This window comes from Rattus rattus, chromosome 12 (assembly GCF_011064425.1).
Source record: "Rattus rattus isolate New Zealand chromosome 12, Rrattus_CSIRO_v1, whole genome shotgun sequence".
Lineage (NCBI taxonomy): Eukaryota > Metazoa > Chordata > Mammalia > Rodentia > Muridae > Rattus > Rattus rattus.
In genome coordinates this window covers 54654034-54672321 of record NC_046165.1, presented here as the reverse complement: position 1 = coordinate 54672321, position 18288 = coordinate 54654034, and the positions used below count along the sequence as shown (strand labels likewise).

At 48.8% G+C, this 18288-nt stretch overlaps 1 protein-coding gene across 1 annotated transcript in view; it reads left to right on the top strand.

The window, feature by feature from the left end:
* The window catches only part of Loxl2 (lysyl oxidase like 2), an 83195-nt gene that overhangs the window by 47317 nt on the left and 17590 nt on the right, over nt 1-18288 (top strand). The window contains exons 4-8 of the mRNA XM_032918383.1: nt 2169-2380; nt 5507-5729; nt 9048-9231; nt 14524-14675; nt 16874-17041. Of these exons, the coding sequence (XP_032774274.1) occupies nt 2169-2380; nt 5507-5729; nt 9048-9231; nt 14524-14675; nt 16874-17041 (939 nt within the window). The remainder of the gene's footprint in view (nt 1-2168; nt 2381-5506; nt 5730-9047; nt 9232-14523; nt 14676-16873; nt 17042-18288) is intronic.

The window sequence follows — 18288 nt, the reverse complement described above, 5'->3', positions numbered from 1 at the left end:
GTGTGCATCACACAGACACACATGTATGAATTGAGCTGGGAGAGGAATGAAGACAATCATAGCTGGGGCTAACCCTGGGGTTCACCATCTCTGCTGTGAAGCCTACAGGTCTGTCAATAGGTTGTATCCTGTCCTAAATCAAGGCAGGAAAGGAGATAAGTGCTCCAACAAGTGTGACTGTGGCCTCAGGCCCTGTGCAGATCCCTTGTCTGGGTGGCTGCTGAGTTTCCCAGCCAGCTCTTCTTTCTCTATAGTACCATGGTAGGGTTCATATGTCTCATCCATAAGGGTCTACAACTACTGATGGCCCAGAGAAGATCTGTGAATGGAATATGTCTGCTGTGCTTGCCATGGACGAGTGCGACAGCCATAACTTTCCTTCTGGGCATGAGGCATCCACACTAGGTGCCAGGTCCCTCCTGATGTGGAAAGAGGCAGGGAGGGGGTTAGCCCGAGGGCTTGGATTGGACCTCAGGCCACTTCTTGGCTCATCACTGCCCATGTGTCTAGGTTGCACGAGTCCTTTGGGCTGATGAGAGCTGAAAGGATCCAGTCAAGAAAACTTAACCCTGCCCTGACAGCTTTCCTTCCGCTTTGCACGGAGGGAGCTGCGGCCAAATGCCATTATTCTTGAAAATAAATAAAGTATGCAAAGTCGCATACTTTCCACTGTTGTGCAGAACCTGTGGAGTGAGGTCTGGCTCTGGACTCTGAAGCCTGTGGCAAGAGACATTAATCCCTGGGCACCCAAATAACGGCTCTGTTCAATCTCTGATTCATTTGCATTCTGGCTGGACAGGGCACTTGGGTCACTGGAGTGCTTGGGTCACTTTCAGCTTGGTCCTTACCAGCTCCACCTCTCCCTCCCTGGCCTCGCTCAGGGTGTGCCTCACAGCGTACCTCAGGGTGGTCTGAGGAAGGAATTAGAATTACTATCTATTGCATCTGTAAATTGTGGACAGTAGCAATAAATCACATTATTCTACTTAAGGGTTAGATTAGAGGCTGCATGGGAAGTGTTTGACATAAACACGCCAGGCATCCTAGTAGCTCCTGATATTATATGCTCTGGTCCATAGTATCTGAGGGCGAACTGGAGCTCAGGACATCGAGCGGGGAGGGAGGCACAGCTGGAATCAGCCATGAAAGATTATGGACACCTTTAACTTAGATAGCTGTGTATTATAGAAAAAAGGGTCTGGTTGAGGAACAAGTAGAGCTAAGTGCTTTAGATAGGACTCTCTGGCCAGTCCCGTGTCAGATAGATGGAGTCCATTAGGGATTCTTGCAGTGTATGACAATGGCTCCAGAGAGACAAGGGAGGAGATCTCAAAGTGAGACATTCTGGATTTGAACACTGGTGCACTATGCCTTGGGGAAGCATAAAAAGTATCAGGGTAACTCTGGGGACCCCTCTCCCAGTCGTTTCTCTCCATGTGACCTCTAAAGGTCTCACTTCTCACCCAAGGCCGTTCCAACTGGGTGCCAGGGAACAGAAGATATCCAGGAGTGGGTACTTCCTCCCACTTTCCCCAATAGTCTTCTACTTCCTTCAGAAGCGCCCTGCCAATGAGTCCCTCTCAACCCAAATCCAAACTGCTGCCCTCACTGACCCAGAAAGATTAGAAGGCAGCTTTCTAAGGGACTCGGGACACGTAGAGTCTTGCCTTGCCACAGCCAAATAATCATCCCCAGATCTATTTAGCTCACAGCTCCCCAGGTTTGAGGCTGCCTACACACGACATGCTCAACACTGGGTGGCATTGCTTCTTTTCCTGTAAGCCCTGAACCCTCATTTTGAGATTATAGAAAGATGAAAAATACTTTCTACCTTATGATTTTATGTTTAAAAGCCCATGCGAGAAGAAACTACTGCCTGTGGCTCCCCATGTTTTCTTATAGGAAAAAGGGGAGCTTTGGGAGCCTCCTCATAGCTTCCTGGAGCACTCCAAGTCATCAAAGGGCAATGCTTGCTACCACACTACCTCCTAATGTATAACAACTGATAACAGTGCTCTTATCACTGGGAGAACTTGGGCTCCTCTGCAGAGCCTGGGGAAAGGTGGGCCAGCAGAAATCAGCCCGTGGCCCCTGAGGAAGGAATCGCTGTCTGGCACACGTCCACTCTTGTCATAAACCCCTGACCTTCCACATCTCCTTCTTCTTAGAGCCTAAATATACAGGTGGAAGACATCCGGATTCGACCCATCCTGTCTGCCTTCCGCCATCGCAAGCCTGTGACAGAGGGCTACGTGGAGGTAAAGGAGGGCAAGGCCTGGAAGCAGATCTGTGACAAGCACTGGACAGCCAAGAATTCCCACGTGGTCTGTGGCATGTTTGGCTTCCCAGCAGAGAAGACTTACAACCCCAAAGCCTACAAGTAAGAGGGCAGGGTGAGCGGGGAGTACGGGGGTGTGGGGAGGTGTGGAAGGGTGGAGCTTCCTATTCTTGTGAGGTCAGTACAGTCCTAGTGAGGGGCCATTTCACTGCCTGCTTAACCTTGCTTTAAAGTAACTCACACTCCTGCGGGAAGCAAGCTAGATGACAGAACTAATGCAACTCATAGGAAGGCTTACCCATAAGGCACCAAATGCTCCAGCCCAGGGAAATCCATCAGCAGTTCCAGCAGCTACTGGAGAATATATAGACTGTGTAAACGCAATACATAGGTTGGGCAAGGAGAGTTTTAGCTAAAGTTCTCTCACGTGGACCCAATAGACTCCAATCTCTTCCTTGGGTGATTTTCCCCAGGTTTAGAAAGTGTAGTTGGAACAGACACATTGAGCCCCTGGCAGACTTTCACAAAATCTAGCTTTCTTTTGGCCAGGGAAAGCCACTGGGACTCTCTGTGCAGTAAATCAAACTCATTAACTGCTACAGCCCTGCTGGCTTCTAGCTTGGCAAGAAGGATGTCCCTAACCTCAGTCATCCAGGCCTGGGGGGCAGCCTATGCTTCCCTTCCCCTCACCTCATCTCTTGATTCTCTTTGGCCAGCTCAGCCAATAATGCATAAGTGACTAAGATGGGGGTAGGGTGGTGCTTTGGCAGCTGGAGGCCTGTGGAGGGTCATGGTGGGCCTCGCATTCCAGAGAGCTGATGTAAGACAGAAGCAGGGCTGTCTGGGGAAGACTGAAACAGGTCTGAGGCAGCCCTATATGCTGGCAAGAGAGGGTGGTGCTCACCAAACATCTGGAAACAGGCAGACTTTCCTGAGCTGGTGATGGGTCCAGTGTGCTCTGACCTGGAACAGTAATGCCCCCTGAGTGTATTCTTCTGCACATGTATGGAAGGGAGGTATGGTTTCTCAGTGCTAGGGCCTCACAGGAAGTGGGGAGGGGGAGCTGCTCTGGAATTAATAACAGGCCCCTTGTGGGCATCTCTACTGTATGATGTCATCATGGTGAACACACATCCTGAACTATCAGATATACTGTGTATTTTAGAGATTTGAGTGATTGTACCCACTGCTGTGCTAGTGTTGTTCCAAGACACACATTTTGGTAAAAGGGAGGCAATAATGACATCTAAAGAATTTGTTCTTCCTCTGTGTTCACGCACATTCACTCCAAGACAAGGCAGATGTTTCTGTGGAGACTGGACCAGCAGGGACAGACCTCACATCTGTCCCTTCCAAGATCTCCTTGTCACATAGCCTCCTCTGTCAGGGTACAACAGTCAGCTTCCTCAAGCATCTCTCTGAGTCCTGCCCAGGGGCAAGCACACAGACTGAAAGGCTCGACAACTTCAGAGGACAAGTGTCTTCCTGCATATCCTCTTTAAATACCACGATTATTCATAACCTAATGTTCCACAGGCTGTCCTATCACCTTAGCAAGGATTCTTCCTCTCTTTGGTAATTGATTTATTTTTGTTTTGTGTGCATTGATGTTTTGCCTGCATGTATATCTGTGTGAGGGTGTTAGACCCTCCTGGAGCTGGAGTTACAGACAGTTCTGAGCTTCCATGTGGGTGCTGGGAATTGAGCTTGGGTCCTCTGGAAGAGCAGCAGTGCTCTTAACTACCTCTTACCCCTTTTCTTTTTCTCCTTTAGCCATTTTATTAGTTTCTTTCTTTTAACATTCTCTCTCTCTCTCTCTCTCTCTCTCTCTCTCTCTCTCTCTCTCTATCTGTCTCTGTCTCTCTGTATCTTTGTCTCTGTCTCTCTCTGTCTCTCTCTCTCTCTCTGAGTGTGTGTGTGTGTGTGTGTGTGTGTATGTGTGTGTGTGTGTGTTATATTCATGCCTGCAGAGGATAGGGGCATTTGATTCTCTCTGGAGCTATAGTGACAGGTGTGGTGCTAGAAACCAAATCCCGGTTCCGTACAGGAGCGGTGCATGTCCCTTAGCCTCTAAGCCATCTCTCTGTCCTCTAACATTTCTCTTCAGTGTGACAAAATATCAAAGTGATGCAACTCAAAGAAGGAAGGATCTTTTGGCTCACAGTTTAGGAGGACACAGTCCATTGTGTTGGTGGAATTCACTGGCAGGGGTATGCAGCTGGGACTCCTAACATCCCTGAGGATCAAGAGCAGAAAGAGCAGAAGAGATCCAGGTTATGACTCTGAGCATCTGTCCTGCAAAGACCCACCTCCTCCAGCTAGGCCCTACCTCCCAAAACAAAGCCACCAGCAGGGGACCAAATGTCCCAACACATGAGCCTCTGGAGAACATTTCACACTTGATCCACATCACCACTAGGGTTTTATTCATTTCAGACTCTGCTTGCCTGGATCTGTGCAGGGTTTTAAATGCTTTGCAAGCACTTTTTCAGTTAGCCACTACAGTGCTATGATAACTCCTCCATTTGAATACAATGAATACAGTAATGCTGAGAGATTAACAGATTGAGTTACTGTTTTGACCAAAACTAAGGAGAGAGAAGTCCTCACCCTGAGTTTTTAACTTTCTTACAACAGTGTTCCAATTCACAGAAAAGATGGAGCCGAAGTCAGGGAAATATGCACCTGTAGATTTAGCTGTGGGCCCCAGTTACCAGAATTGAGAGATATCTCTGATCTGGGAGGTGGGTCTTTCTTCTGGTACCAGGGCTCTTGCCATGGGCTATCAGCTCTCCCAGCATAGTTCTTCCTCCAGCTATCCTGGTCTCTAACCTTCATCCACCATTACAGTAATGCTATGGGCTCACTGTCTCCTCTACCACAAATTGCACTGTAATTAACAGTATTATGAAGTGGCACCTTCAGGGGGTAGTTAGGTTGTAAGAGCTCTGTCCCTGAATGGACTAATGCTATTTTCATGGGACTGGTTTAGTTACTTTATTGTTTGGCTGTTTCTTTAAGAAAGGGAGCTTTTATAAACCACTCTCCTTTAACTGTTATGCTTTCAAAATAAAAATAAAGGCAGGAGTGTTGGTGCGTGCCTATAATCCAGCAAAGGGGTGGGAGAGGGCAGGGTGACTGCATTCTGGGAAATGGATCTGCTAGACAGGAAGGAAAAAGGTGACTGCTGGGATGTCCTAATTACCCACCCCTCCCATTTCCCTGCAGAACCTTTGCCTCAAGGAGGAAGCTGCGCTACTGGAAGTTTTCTATGAACTGCACGGGAACTGAAGCACACATCTCCAGCTGTAAGCTGGGCCCTCCCATGTTCCGGGACCCTGTGAAGAATGCCACCTGTGAGAACGGGCAGCCAGCTGTGGTCAGTTGTGTGCCTAGCCAGATCTTCAGCCCTGATGGACCCTCAAGGTTCCGGAAAGCCTATAAGCCGGAGGTAAGAGCTGAGGAAAAGGTATAGGCACTTGGCCTAGGAGGGGGTCACCATTAGACAGGGAACAGGAGAGTAAGCTGGCCCCAGCTGAGACCACCATTGTTGCTGCCTCAATCAAAATCAGAGCTGACTCTGTGGAGAGCACCCCATTACTGGCCAGCACAAGCTCCTTATCTTCAGTTCAGTGAGTCGGCGTGAGCAAGTGATACAGAGTAGCCAGCCAGGGACCTTGTGCTCCTGTAAAGTTCATGCAGGAGAAAGTATCCATGACTCAGGAGCTGTAGGAGGAATGGATGCAACTCTTCAAGGCATGAGACATTAGCTGGTTTTTCTAACTCATTTGGGTTTATTTCACAAAAGAAAAGCTAACTGCAGAAAGGTTTCACTTGCCAGTCATCTATTCACTGGCCACATTGTCATTACAGGAATTGCATCTTGGTTTGTATGGAGGGTGTGTGAGACTAATTGGGCTGGGGGCAGAGGCAGGGAGAAGTGAGGGGATATTTTCCCATATAAATTAGATCCTCTGTCTCAGCTGACTAATTTCCCCAGAACAGGTGAGTGACCTAAACAGGGCAGACTGATCCTCTGAAAAAGAAAGGGTCTCTAATCTGTCATCTGTCTTCCCTCCAAAGTCATATAAAAGTTCTTTGTGTGTGTGTGTGTGTGTGTGTGTGTGTGTGTGTGTATGTGTGTGTGTGTGTGTCTGTATGTATACATATGTGTATATATATGCAAACAATCCTGTTCTTTCTCTCCCTGTGTGTGTGTGTGTGTGTGTGTGTGTGTGTGTGTGTGTGTGTGTGTGTGTGTTGGGGATATATATGTATTGGAGATGTGTCTATGTGTGTTTAAGATGCATATGTGTTGTTGGGTATTGGATGTTTTGGGGAGATATGTATTCTGGAAATTGCTAACACAGGGTCACATGGAAAGGGAAGAAGAATTGATTATAGATCAGGATTTGAGTCACAGGCTTGATAAAAGCTCCATCATGGGATGAGTCCCCGGGCCATTTAAGATCTGTGTACACAGAAGACATCATGTTGGCAGAGTGCATTCCATGCCAGGGGACAGGAGGGGAGCAAGGAGCCCACAGAGGGATGGAGGTTGGCCCCCACAGACCAATAATGACTGTGTCTCTTCTCCCTTCTCTTCCTCCGGCCTACACTTTTCTTTGGCTACCTCTGAGGTGGCTCCCTGAGTAGGAAGTCAGAGGGAAGGACACCTCCAATAAACTCTCCTGTGTACCTCACTCTGGCTGGGAAGTGTTTGAATGAAAGTCCCAGCAGTGAGAGGAGTGAAATGCATGCTGGGAGTCCAGCCTTCTGCCCAAGCTATGGGAATGACTTAAAGGGACCTCCTAACTTTCTGGTATTTCTGGGAAACAGCGAGCTTGGCCTTCTTAACCCCCTCAGGGGGCCATAGAAGTGCAGATCTGTGCCTACTTTATCAGATACCTTTAGCCCTGTGTCACAGGCATAGCTGGACAATGCTATTTCTAGGACCCAATCTGCCCCTGCCTGAACCTTCACTTCCCCTGCCCCTCTTTCTGATGGCCCCATCCTGCCTCCTCCCCACACCCGCCCCCAGCTTTCCCTGTCACCCAGAGTTCCAGATCCTACTGTTTTGGAATTCGTCTGCTGTTCTGTGTAAAGGAAAGAAGTCAAGTTCATACCAAACCAATGAACGAAGTGGGAGGCTGACCTCATATTTTCCTTGGTTTCTGTCTTCACTGTGTGGCCAGCTGGATCGCCACCTGGCCACTTCCAGGGTCTGTGGCTAGGCTATCTGATATTCTGTCTCCATCTAGCTGTGGTCAGAATGGTGGCTCCACGTGAATGGGGAGGGGGGCCCTGCATCCCACTCATGAGCTTGGGAAGGAGGTCACGTTTTGCTGAAAACAGAAGCTGGAGCCAGCGGTTTTCCTCACTGTGCTCTGCTTTCTGAAGTAAGAATCAAAGTTTCTGAAGCCACTCAGTGTTTTGCGCTCACCCACCCCACTCTCCCTTCCTTTTCACACTAGTGCAGGCCTCAGCAGTCCCTGGGGAACTTGAGTGGTGTCACAGCACCCTCCCTTGCAATGCTAGCCCCAGGGCACCATTGTGAGGAGGCCAAAGGTGACTGGAGAGTAGAGAGTCAGGTTCTTACATGGTGCCTTTCTCCTCAAAGTGGCAGAGGACTTGAATGCTTGAACTATACCACCTCCAGGCAGGTCTGACTCATCCTGGTCATCAGTACATGAACTGAAGGAAGTCACAGGCTGAGGACCACATAAGTCGCAGTACAATAAGGTCTGGTCTGCCTTCAGTGACTTCATAGCCCTCCATTGAGTATCAGTAGTAACTCAGAGCCTTGCAGACACACACACACACACACACACACACACACACACACACACACACACACACACACCCCGAGTGTGCACAAATGGATATGTACATGTGCATGGAAACTGAGGCAAAGCTGTTATGTAGAAGGATGAAGCCAACTCCTCACCTAGCCATAATCCACAGGCTTCATGAAACTTGCAGGGAATGGGTCTTACTCCCAGGTAATTCCAGAAGTCCCAGAAGGGGGTTGAGGCTTCTAGACCGTGAATAAGATTAGGGACATTTAAACTACTACCCTCTCCTCCCTCTTTTCCCTCTCTAAGTGTCTGGACAGACTGCCTCTTTTGAACTGGACTTGGATGGCTGTTGGTCTCCACTAGGAAGGCTCCCTATCCCTTGCAGCTTCTGCTCTGAATCATGTCCTGATTAGATCTGTCTTTCCTGGTAAGGCCTTGGGTTTTTGTTTTGTTTTGTTTGGTTTTGTTTTGTTTTGTTTTGTTTTGTTTTCACTCTGTCTTGCTACTTCCTGTAGGCTCCCTCTTGCCTCCCCCTCTATGAGCAGAATTACCACCTGTATTTGGCTCCTCACCAAGGGGTTTCCCTGCAGGACTAGACTGTAAGGATCTATTACAAGCAGTGGAAAATAAAGATTCACTTGTAATCTGTGGACTTGGAAGGTAGTAACTTGTCTGCGTAGCTCTAACACTGGAGATTCCAGACCTGGAGGTAGAAGGATGCTGCTGATGGTGGGGTCTGGGAGCCAAGGATGGGACGGGATGATGAACTGATTATAGCCTTGATGGCCTCCCAGACAAAGACCTATGAGAAGCTACAGAGGGAACCTTTGCCACCCGACTCTCAACAAGTGATCGTTTTCTGACTCTGAGTTATTGGGGATCTGGCAGGGCTGTGGGGACAGGAGTGGGGCATTGACAACTCGAAAGATGTGTGTCACTTCTGCACTCAGCAGGACCATGTGTCTCTCCAGCAACCCTTGGTGCGACTGAGAGGTGGAGCCCAGGTCGGGGAGGGCCGCGTGGAGGTGCTCAAGAATGGAGAATGGGGTACCGTCTGTGATGACAAGTGGGACCTGGTGTCTGCCAGCGTGGTCTGCAGGGAGCTGGGCTTCGGCACTGCTAAAGAGGCTGTCACAGGATCCAGGCTGGGGCAAGGTAAGAAATCGGGTGATGGAAGGTAGGAGCCTCTCTTTAGAGCAAAATATGGCCTTTGGAACCTAGGTCCAGCTGGTGGTCATGACTCCTCCCAATAGCAGCTTTCTCTGCTCCTTCCCTGCAGTAGCCCACCCGTCAGGGAATCCTGGAATACCCCTGCCCCTGAGCCAGCTCCTCAGAGAATACTAAAGCCCCATTTGATGGGTTTGGAACTGCCTCCTAGAGAAAGGGAGACTAGGCAGAGCAAAATGGTAGGAGAACAACTAGTGGACAGAGTAGCCCAAGTCTCCAATGCCCTGTTCTGTACTCTCGGCTGCTCCAATGGGAAAGCCAGAATTCCAGGTCCTTCCTCCAAGGAAAAGACCACAGAATCCATCAAGCATGGCTGTAACCAAAAGAACCGTCACCTTAGCTTTTCCACTCTGTTGCTGCCTTGCCAGTATGGGGCTCATCCTGGCAGCAGAGAAAGGAAACAGGGTAGCCCTCTCTGATGTCATGAGACAGTCGTGAGAAGGATGCTGGTTTCTATCATGTATCCCAGACAAATCACTCCAATGACTAAGGAGCAAAAGAATGGGGAGTATTCTGTGGGGAACCCCAGGAGAAATGCTGTCCCCTTGACCACAGAACAGAACACAACCTTTCCTGGGTGAGTTCATGAAAACCACTCCGCCTTGAAAGCCCTGGTCTGTCAGGAGCTTTCCCAAGACCAAGCAGCCTCGTGAGTGCCCAGCCCTCCAGTCTTGGCCTTTTCTGGGAATCTGTTCAGCACCGACCAGCAGGGAGGCTACTATGGCAGTGGGGTTGAGGCTTGGACTACTGGCAAGGATGAGATATCCCAAGTCAGTAGTTCTCAACCTATGGGTTGCAACCTCTTTGGGGGTCACATATCAGATATTCTGACTATCAGATATTTACTTTATGGTTCATAACAGTTGCAAAATTATAGTCATGAAGTAGCTACGGAAATGATTTTATGGTTGGTTTGGGGGTCACCACAATATGAGGAAACTATTAAAGGGTCACAGCATTAGGAAGGTTGAGAATCACTCTCCTAGACTGTAAGAGGGAACCCATATTCTTTAGTGTGAGCCATCACCCTATGGAAAGGACCCAGGCAAGCTCACTGGCTGCATCCTGAGGGAAGAAATAGCCCTCCCTCACCCAGGCTATGGACACCACATCAGTGGTCCCCTCTTCTAGGACCCCAGCATCCTAGTTGAGCTTCATCTCCAGCTCAGTTAAAGAACACAGAACTCACATGTCCTAGCATTGCAGTTCATTTGTCCTAGCTCGTCTGCTTGACCATCCTGCAGGGTGCCTTGCCCTCAGCTGCCCTGGCATGAACTGAGGAAAGACCTGTGGTCATAGACCCACCCTGCTGGAGAGGAACTCAGTTCCTCTGATCCATTATTTGAGGAATTTGAGGCTCAGGGAACCCCAGTAGTTTGCAGAAGAAAGGCTGAAGTTTCCTCACTCTTAAATTTTTTTTTGCTTCCTTTTTTTTTGACGCTATCTCCCTCCTCACCCAGTCTAGATCACATTTTATCCTTTCTTGTGCCAATGTTCCAAGTGTGCAATAATGGGTAGATGGTTTGGGGCAGCAGCAGCAGCACCAGTAGCAGCATAGGCCTCAGTGAGACAATACTCTTCAGTGTTCCCACAATCCACTCTGCCAATTGATCCACATGAAGAGTCTGTGCTTTCCTAAGGTCCATAGGACTAAGGCCACTCATCCTGAAGCATAAACAAGCAAGCATTTGATGACACAGACATTCCATGTATCATGAGTGGATTCTGTATGACCTAATTCTTTCACCACCCAGAGCAGCCAAAGGTTTACAAGTGCCTGAGGAATTTTCAGAAGAAGAGGCCTTGGGTACCTTTGATGTTAGCCTTGAAGGCACTGAGGAAGGTTTGTGTGCCTTCTGCCACATTGGGTATATGACGGCAATAGTCAGGAAAGGAAAAGTACCACATTCAAGACAAGCCCCAGAGCAGATAGGGTCAGCTCCCGAGTCCTGGCTCTAGCCGATGGAACAAGTAACCACACCCACACCCATGGGTAGTGAAAGGACAGAGGCTGAGTCCTCATCCTGGTCTGGCTATTTACTTGTCTGGTGACCTTGCAGAACCTTCTAGCCCTGCGATTCTTCACTGTGAAACAAGGTAACTGGATAGGTGATGTGTGTGGTAGTGTCTGGCTCCAGTATTATCTGGATGAAAACTAGGGTATAGCAGGCTCTTCCCTTGGTACTTCAGGAACCAGCAACAAGGTCCCAGATGTCTGCTGACCCACTCACCTTCCCCAACAGCTGAGCCATATGAGGGCTAGGCCCATGTGCTTTAGCTCTTGTCCTTAGAGTCTGTGCCCAGCAGAAACTGCTCCGGAGATGTCCAGGGAGGGACTGAGGGAGGAAGGCACCCCGGAAGAGGAGGCACACTCCAATTGAACAGATGTGATCAACTGAACAAACCCTTCCAGCTCTGTAGACCAGTGTGTTCCTGCAATAACATAATACAAACCACGGATATAATTTTGAACCTTCTCTAGTCATATGAGAAGAATTGCAGGTGAAATTAACTCTAATAATGTATCTTGTTAAACCCTGTATATCCAAAATATCATGATTCTAACATGTCATTAACAGAAATGCTGTTAACAAGATTGCTTGCATTTTCATGATATAGCCTTGTTGTTCGTCATGTATTTTATGCTTACAGATCATATACTTGCCCTGACTATGTTTTGAGTAGCCATTGGTTCCTGTGTATTGGGCAGGGTAGGGTTAAAGTGGCTGTAAAAGCCTTCCATCCAAGGTAAGAAGCACATGCGACAGGCCTGTTCCATTCACAGCAGCAGATTCCCCTGACGTTTAACCGAGTTAAGATAAACTGGATGTTTGGGATCCAGTTCACAGTAAATGTCAGCTATGGGCATCTCTGTCATCATCTTCAAATTTATAACCCGAGCCCTAATCCTATGGCTCTGGCTCCCTTTGGGGGGTCTGCGATTTGTCTTAGCCTTTGTGCTTTGGATCCTTGTAATCTTCTGGCAAGTTTTCATGGAATGTTTTTACTAATTTGTAAAATTCCAAGAAATTGGAAACGTCTTCCTTTCTAAATTTCTATGGAAGCAAAAACTTGGCACTTTCCTTTTAAAAGTCAGTTTTGGGCCTCAGGATACCTAGATGGTGGCTGTCTCTAGGCTCCTGGATTCCAAGGAGCCTGCGGTCATCTCCATTTTTGTTTTTGACTGCATTATGTCATAAGTCTTTGTGTGGCTCCTGCCTGCCTAGGCACTGGGAACTTTTCAAGGCAGATTCCACCTTCTCCTGAGTCCATAGCCTGATGGGTTACAGGTCAAAGGTGCTCAGTTGGCTGGGAATATACAGAAGGAAAATATGGGATGCCTGCCCTCTTGCTGGGGAAGGCATCTTCAGGGAGCGAGTGCACAGGTAGCATGAGGGCCAGAAAGACTTTTCCAATGAAATGAAAGATGGATGGGTGTCAGTGGGTAGTCTGTGGAGGATTGTGAGCCATGCAGAGGGGGGAGCTCGAGACTCCATGATGGAACCTCAGAGCCCTGTGTGTGAGCTGGGAGGAGCCTGTGATCTCTGTGGCTGAGGTAGGAGGAGAGGGCTGAACTGGAGCATAAGTGGGAGTCTCCAAGTGTAGGGCTTCCAAGACCGTTTGGTGCCAGTAGACCATGGACACTGCTCTCTAAGGGCAGTGATAAGCTGTTGAAGGCATTTGACATAAATTTAAAACCCCATGGAGAACTGAGCACTGGTGGCAGATCCCAGCACTTGGAAGGCAAAGGCAGGAGAATCTCTGAGTTCGAGGCCAACCTGATCTCTAGAGTGAGTTCCAGGGTAGCCATGGCTGTACAGAGAAACCCTTGAAAAATCAAAAACCAAACCAAACAAAACCAAACCAAACCAAAAAACAACCACTCATGAGGTTTTTATGCAGGGAAGATATTAGAATAGGGCAGAGAGACGGGGCTAAAAGTCACTTGGTCATTATCCAGAGGGGCAGCAATTGTTATGGTTGAGGGTTGGTGACTAACATCCAGATTTGGGGACATGAGGGAGCAGAATGTGGTGGGCCAATTGTCTGAGATGAAGGAGGTACCGGAGCAGAGACCCTTCAAGAAGGTCATGTGCTCAAAACAGACAGTGCCAGTGTGAGCAGAGGGGCCAGTCTGAGGCTCACTCTCACCACCCCACCCCCAGAAAGACAAGCTTCCTGGCACTGTCTCCATGTCTGTGGCAGCATCTCCCCTGTCTGCCCTTCTATGCCCACTCTCTACCCTCACCACGATGCCATGTGCCTCCAGGCATAGCTGGGTTTGGCCAACACAGGACACTGGTGAAAACTGGAAGCAACCAGAGGAGAGAGGTTTAGGCCGTTCCCATGGGCACTGTGTCCCTCTATGAAGGGGGACAACTATTTTCTGGAGTCTTCTCCACACCTCTTCTTAGTGAGTTATTGTCTCTTCTCTCACTCTTAGGGGTGTGTCCCAACCCCAGTATTATTCACCCTGGCTTCTTGACTGTCCTGGGATATACACTCTTTACACCCCACCCTTAACTGTATTTTAAAGTGCTCCCTTTCTAAACCTCATGATTTGTATAGTCTACCCATTTCCTATGGGGACTTTCACAAGTAGAGCCATAGTTACTCCTTTCAGATCCCTAAATGCACAGAATGTGCTAGCTACAGGGTAAATTAGTAGCATCTTCTAGTCTGACGCCTTTATTGAAGAGGGAAGCCCAGTAATTAGAGAGGTTGGATGTCTGAGTTACTGATATGACCTGGCAAGAAATAACTTAAGAAAAAGGTAGAGGGAAGGCATGGTGGCCAGAACATGAGGCAGCTGGTTGCATCGTGTCCATCTGAAGTCAGAAAGGAAATAATGGGCCAGAGGTGGGACCAGGCCTTCGAACCTCAAAGCCCGCTCCCCAGTGACACCTCTTCCAGCAAGGCTCAGAAAGTTTTCATAATCTTTCAAAAGCAGCTGGTGAACATGGCTTCTGGGGAACATTTTGCATTCAAACCCATATTACTGTGTGATCTGACCAAGGTCACATGGCTACTTAGTATCGGATTTTATCTGAGCTATTGGCAAAATATACACACCCTACCCCTGTTCTCCCCAGGAAGAAGGGGCCTGGGTCGGGAGAGTTTTGAAAGTGGAAGAGGCAGAGTCTGATTTCCAGAGTCTTTCTTGCAGGTTCCAAGAAACTTCCCAGATGATTTCACCTCACACATCTTTTCCCTTTCTAGGGATTGGGCCCATCCACCTCAACGAGGTCCAGTGCACAGGGACAGAGAAGTCCATCATAGACTGCAAGCTCAACACAGAGTCGCAGGGCTGCAACCACGAGGAAGACGCTGGAGTGCGATGCAACATCCCCATCATGGGCTTCCAGAAAAAGGTGAGGGGGCGGGATGCTGAGAGGGATCTGAGATGCCTCGCCTGAAGAATGCAGACCAAGTAGCCTTACTCTGAAGGACTCTCCAGGGTAAGCAAGAGCGCTCACCCCTGTGAGTACACTGTAGCTGTGTTTAGACACACCAGAATTGGGCATCGGATCCCATTTACAGATGATTGTGAGCCACCATGTGGTTGCTGGGAATTGAACTCAGGCCCTCTGGAAGAGCAGTCAGTGCTCTTAACCTCTGAGCCATCTCTCTAGCCCCTAAGATGAACTCTTGACGTTGCCTTTGCCACTGCATGCTCAATGTCATTGCCACCCAGTATTTTTAAGTGTGCCAAATGAGCAAACATAAATGCTGCTTTTGGTGTGGCTGATAGCTGACCTCTCCCTGTAGGCTATTCTTTGCTTTGAGACTAGGCATGTGGTATAGTGGCAGCTCCGAATTTTCTATAAGGGACCCAAGGTCTACAATACCTCTGACACCATTGGCATAGGTTCACTTTAAGGACTCAGAGGTGCCACATTGACAGATGGCAGATCTACAGAGCACAGGGCAGGCAACAGTGTGTAATCAGAAGGAACTAAAAAGTCAGCAGAATTGCGACTGGAGACAGACTCCACCCTTCCTGAGGCAGGGCTTTGAAAGCTTGCTCAACCTTGCTCACCCAGAAAAATCCCCTTGTCCTTCAGGAAGTCTAGCCAGTTCTACAAATCACCCAGTATTTCCTACTCAGTGCTCTTCACCATGCCTTAAATTTTTTGGGTGCTGTGTGACCTATGTCATAGAGCTATTCTTGTATGATTGTTTAAACAAACACATCATGGCAGCAGATGTGGCAGGCTCCTGCCTAGACAGCAGTTCTCAACCTTAGCACCAGAACACCAAGGCACTCCTGATGCAATTCACTATCCTTAACTGAACCATAGGCAGGAACCCAGCAACAGGCAGCTGTGCTGCGTATTTCCCTGTGGGTGAGCAGGAATGCAAACATAGGGAAACACCATCTGGAACTGCCAGAAGTATCTTAAGAGAATCCTGATAAGACTGCAACCGATGGCCAGCCGTAAGTCCCAATGTGCTGGGACATTCTCCTAGAGAGTCAAAGCTCAGTGACGTGGCAGACCTTCAGCCAAAGAAATGAGACATTCCAGAATCTTCTGATGGTTAGTAGATAGAGCTGAGCCAGGTTGGATGCCTGGATGTGATAACAGAAGTGCTGGATCCCCACAACCTTTCTAAAGACCCAGGTTCAAGGCTGTGCTTCTTGAGCACAACCCCAATGGGGGAGAGTTTATGTTTGCCACAGTGGCCAGTCAAGCACTGCATAGCCTGGTGTGGGGCTCCCACGTGTGTGTGTCAGCAGCCCTGCTGGGCAGAATCAAAGCATCTGAATATTATCACCTAGGTTTGCCACTGCTGACCCCGCCCTCCCCCAAAATGCTTTCATCTTCACCAATGGGATTGGTCCCCTCCTGATTCTGCAAGGAAAATACAGCCAAGCCAAGGCATTGAGGGCTCCATGTCTGCTGAGGCTTCTCTGTTCTGACTTGTTTCCAGCCACCTTCTTATTGTCCCTATGTAAACCTCTTTCTGTGCCTGCTGCATCCCTCAGGGCTCTTTGCTCCTTTTAAAGACATCATCAGTCTGGTTGAATTATAGCACTCCCATATGGTCTCATGTGGCCTTAATTGCCCCCTTAGAGACCACACTCCAGAGTGAATAACACTGGGGCTTATGTATAAGCATTAGGGAATGGGATCTGGGGTGTGCTTTGGTTGGTAGAGTGTTTGCCTAGCATGAACAAGGCTCTGGGTTTTGCTTGTCCAGCTACAGTGAAGCTTCATTTCTTCTATCACTGGATGAAAGGAGCCATGGTGAGAGAGGCTCTGCAGGTGGTCAGTGGCACCTAGTATCTATGAGTGAGTGACCAGTTCCAGCAGCATCCAGATGCTATACACATAATTCATGTTACCTCTTGGGAAGTGCTACATTCCCAAAAGAGTGGTGTTCAGGAGGTTCAGACACCTGGGTGGGGCCTCACTGAGTTCATGCTGGCATAATTTGGCACACAGGGGGTCCTTAAGGATGTTCTGAATTCAAGGGTGACCAGTGAGGACCCCCTGGCTTGGAGCTAATAGCAGTATGGAGAGAACCTCCCTTTCATCCTCATGACCATGTTTCTTGCTATCCACAGGTGCGCCTGAATGGAGGCCGAAATCCCTATGAGGGTCGAGTGGAGGTACTAACAGAGAGAAATGGGTCCCTCGTGTGGGGGAATGTATGTGGCCAGAACTGGGGCATTGTGGAAGCCATGGTGGTCTGCCGGCAGCTAGGCTTGGGCTTTGCCAGCAACGCCTTCCAGGTTAGTGGTCCTACCCTCACAGTCTAGCCCACCCTACATCCAGCATGGCCTTGCCCATTGTCAGTCAGCCTTTCTCTTCAGTTAATGTTCCCCTGTAACTAAGAAGGGACATGATCAAGCAAACCCTGGACCAAAGCAAGAGACCTCATTTTAGCCATAGCCATAGCTCCTTCCTTGATATCCCCAAACTGAAGCAAGGCTCTCCTATTCCGTCTCAGGCTCCAGCTACAGAGTAAGGGGTTCTGGTTCTGGGTGACAATGTGACACAACATTGCGACACAACATTGCCAGCTACAGAGTTCATATTGTGCCTTCCTTCTAGTTGCAAAAACATCACAGAGAAAAATCGCGATGTTTTAAGTAGGTTGCGGTTTTGTGTTATGCAGCATCCGTGGTTATGCTGAGCTCCTTGAGATCCCATGGGGCCCACTCATGGCAGGTTGGACACCTCTGGGTCACTTACCGCTATCTGTGGATCACTCAAGTCTGCATATTTGGGTTCTCCCCAGGCTGAGGGCTGAGCCTGGCATGTCCTCTGTTCTGTTTGTAGAGAGAAGTTACTCAGTCTTTGAGCAAAGTGGGGAGAACTCAGCCCCAGGATCAGCACGTTGCACACCTCAGTTTATTCCCTTCAAACCTCTTTGGCTGGACCCTTTCCTCCTTGCTGTCTCTGCCTCATTTTTTTTACTGATATCTAACAAATCTCTAGTCTGTGATCTGAGCTCTTGTCACATTGGCTACACCTTCCTCCCAGAGGCCCTCTCTAATGACCTAGTAAGTCAAGAGAGCCACTAAGCTCACTCTGGCCCTCATTTCTGATTCCCAGCCCTCTGTCACAGGCAGCACAGGACTAGACATCCGGGTTAGTCCCAATTCCATCCCTGCATGATAGTCTGTGGCAAAGTGCCCGCTCCCCTGTGCCCCAGGCAGCCCACCTATACTAAGGGACGAGGAGTCCATAATCCTCAGTATCCCCGCTCTGAGCATTTTCATGAAGCGGGACAAGACTTGTGGTCCATCCTGTCTGCTAACCTGACTCTGTTTCCTGGTACCACATAGGCTTTCCTGGGGCCTAAGGAAGGAACTTAGTCTCCATGTTGAGCTTGTTAGTCTCCCATGGATTGATATGGGCTGAGACAGGGGATGTCTGTGCTCTGTCTGCAGCTCATCATTCTAGTCTTCAGGAGAGATATGGCTCACACTACACACACAGAGAGACACACATACACAGACACACACAGATACAC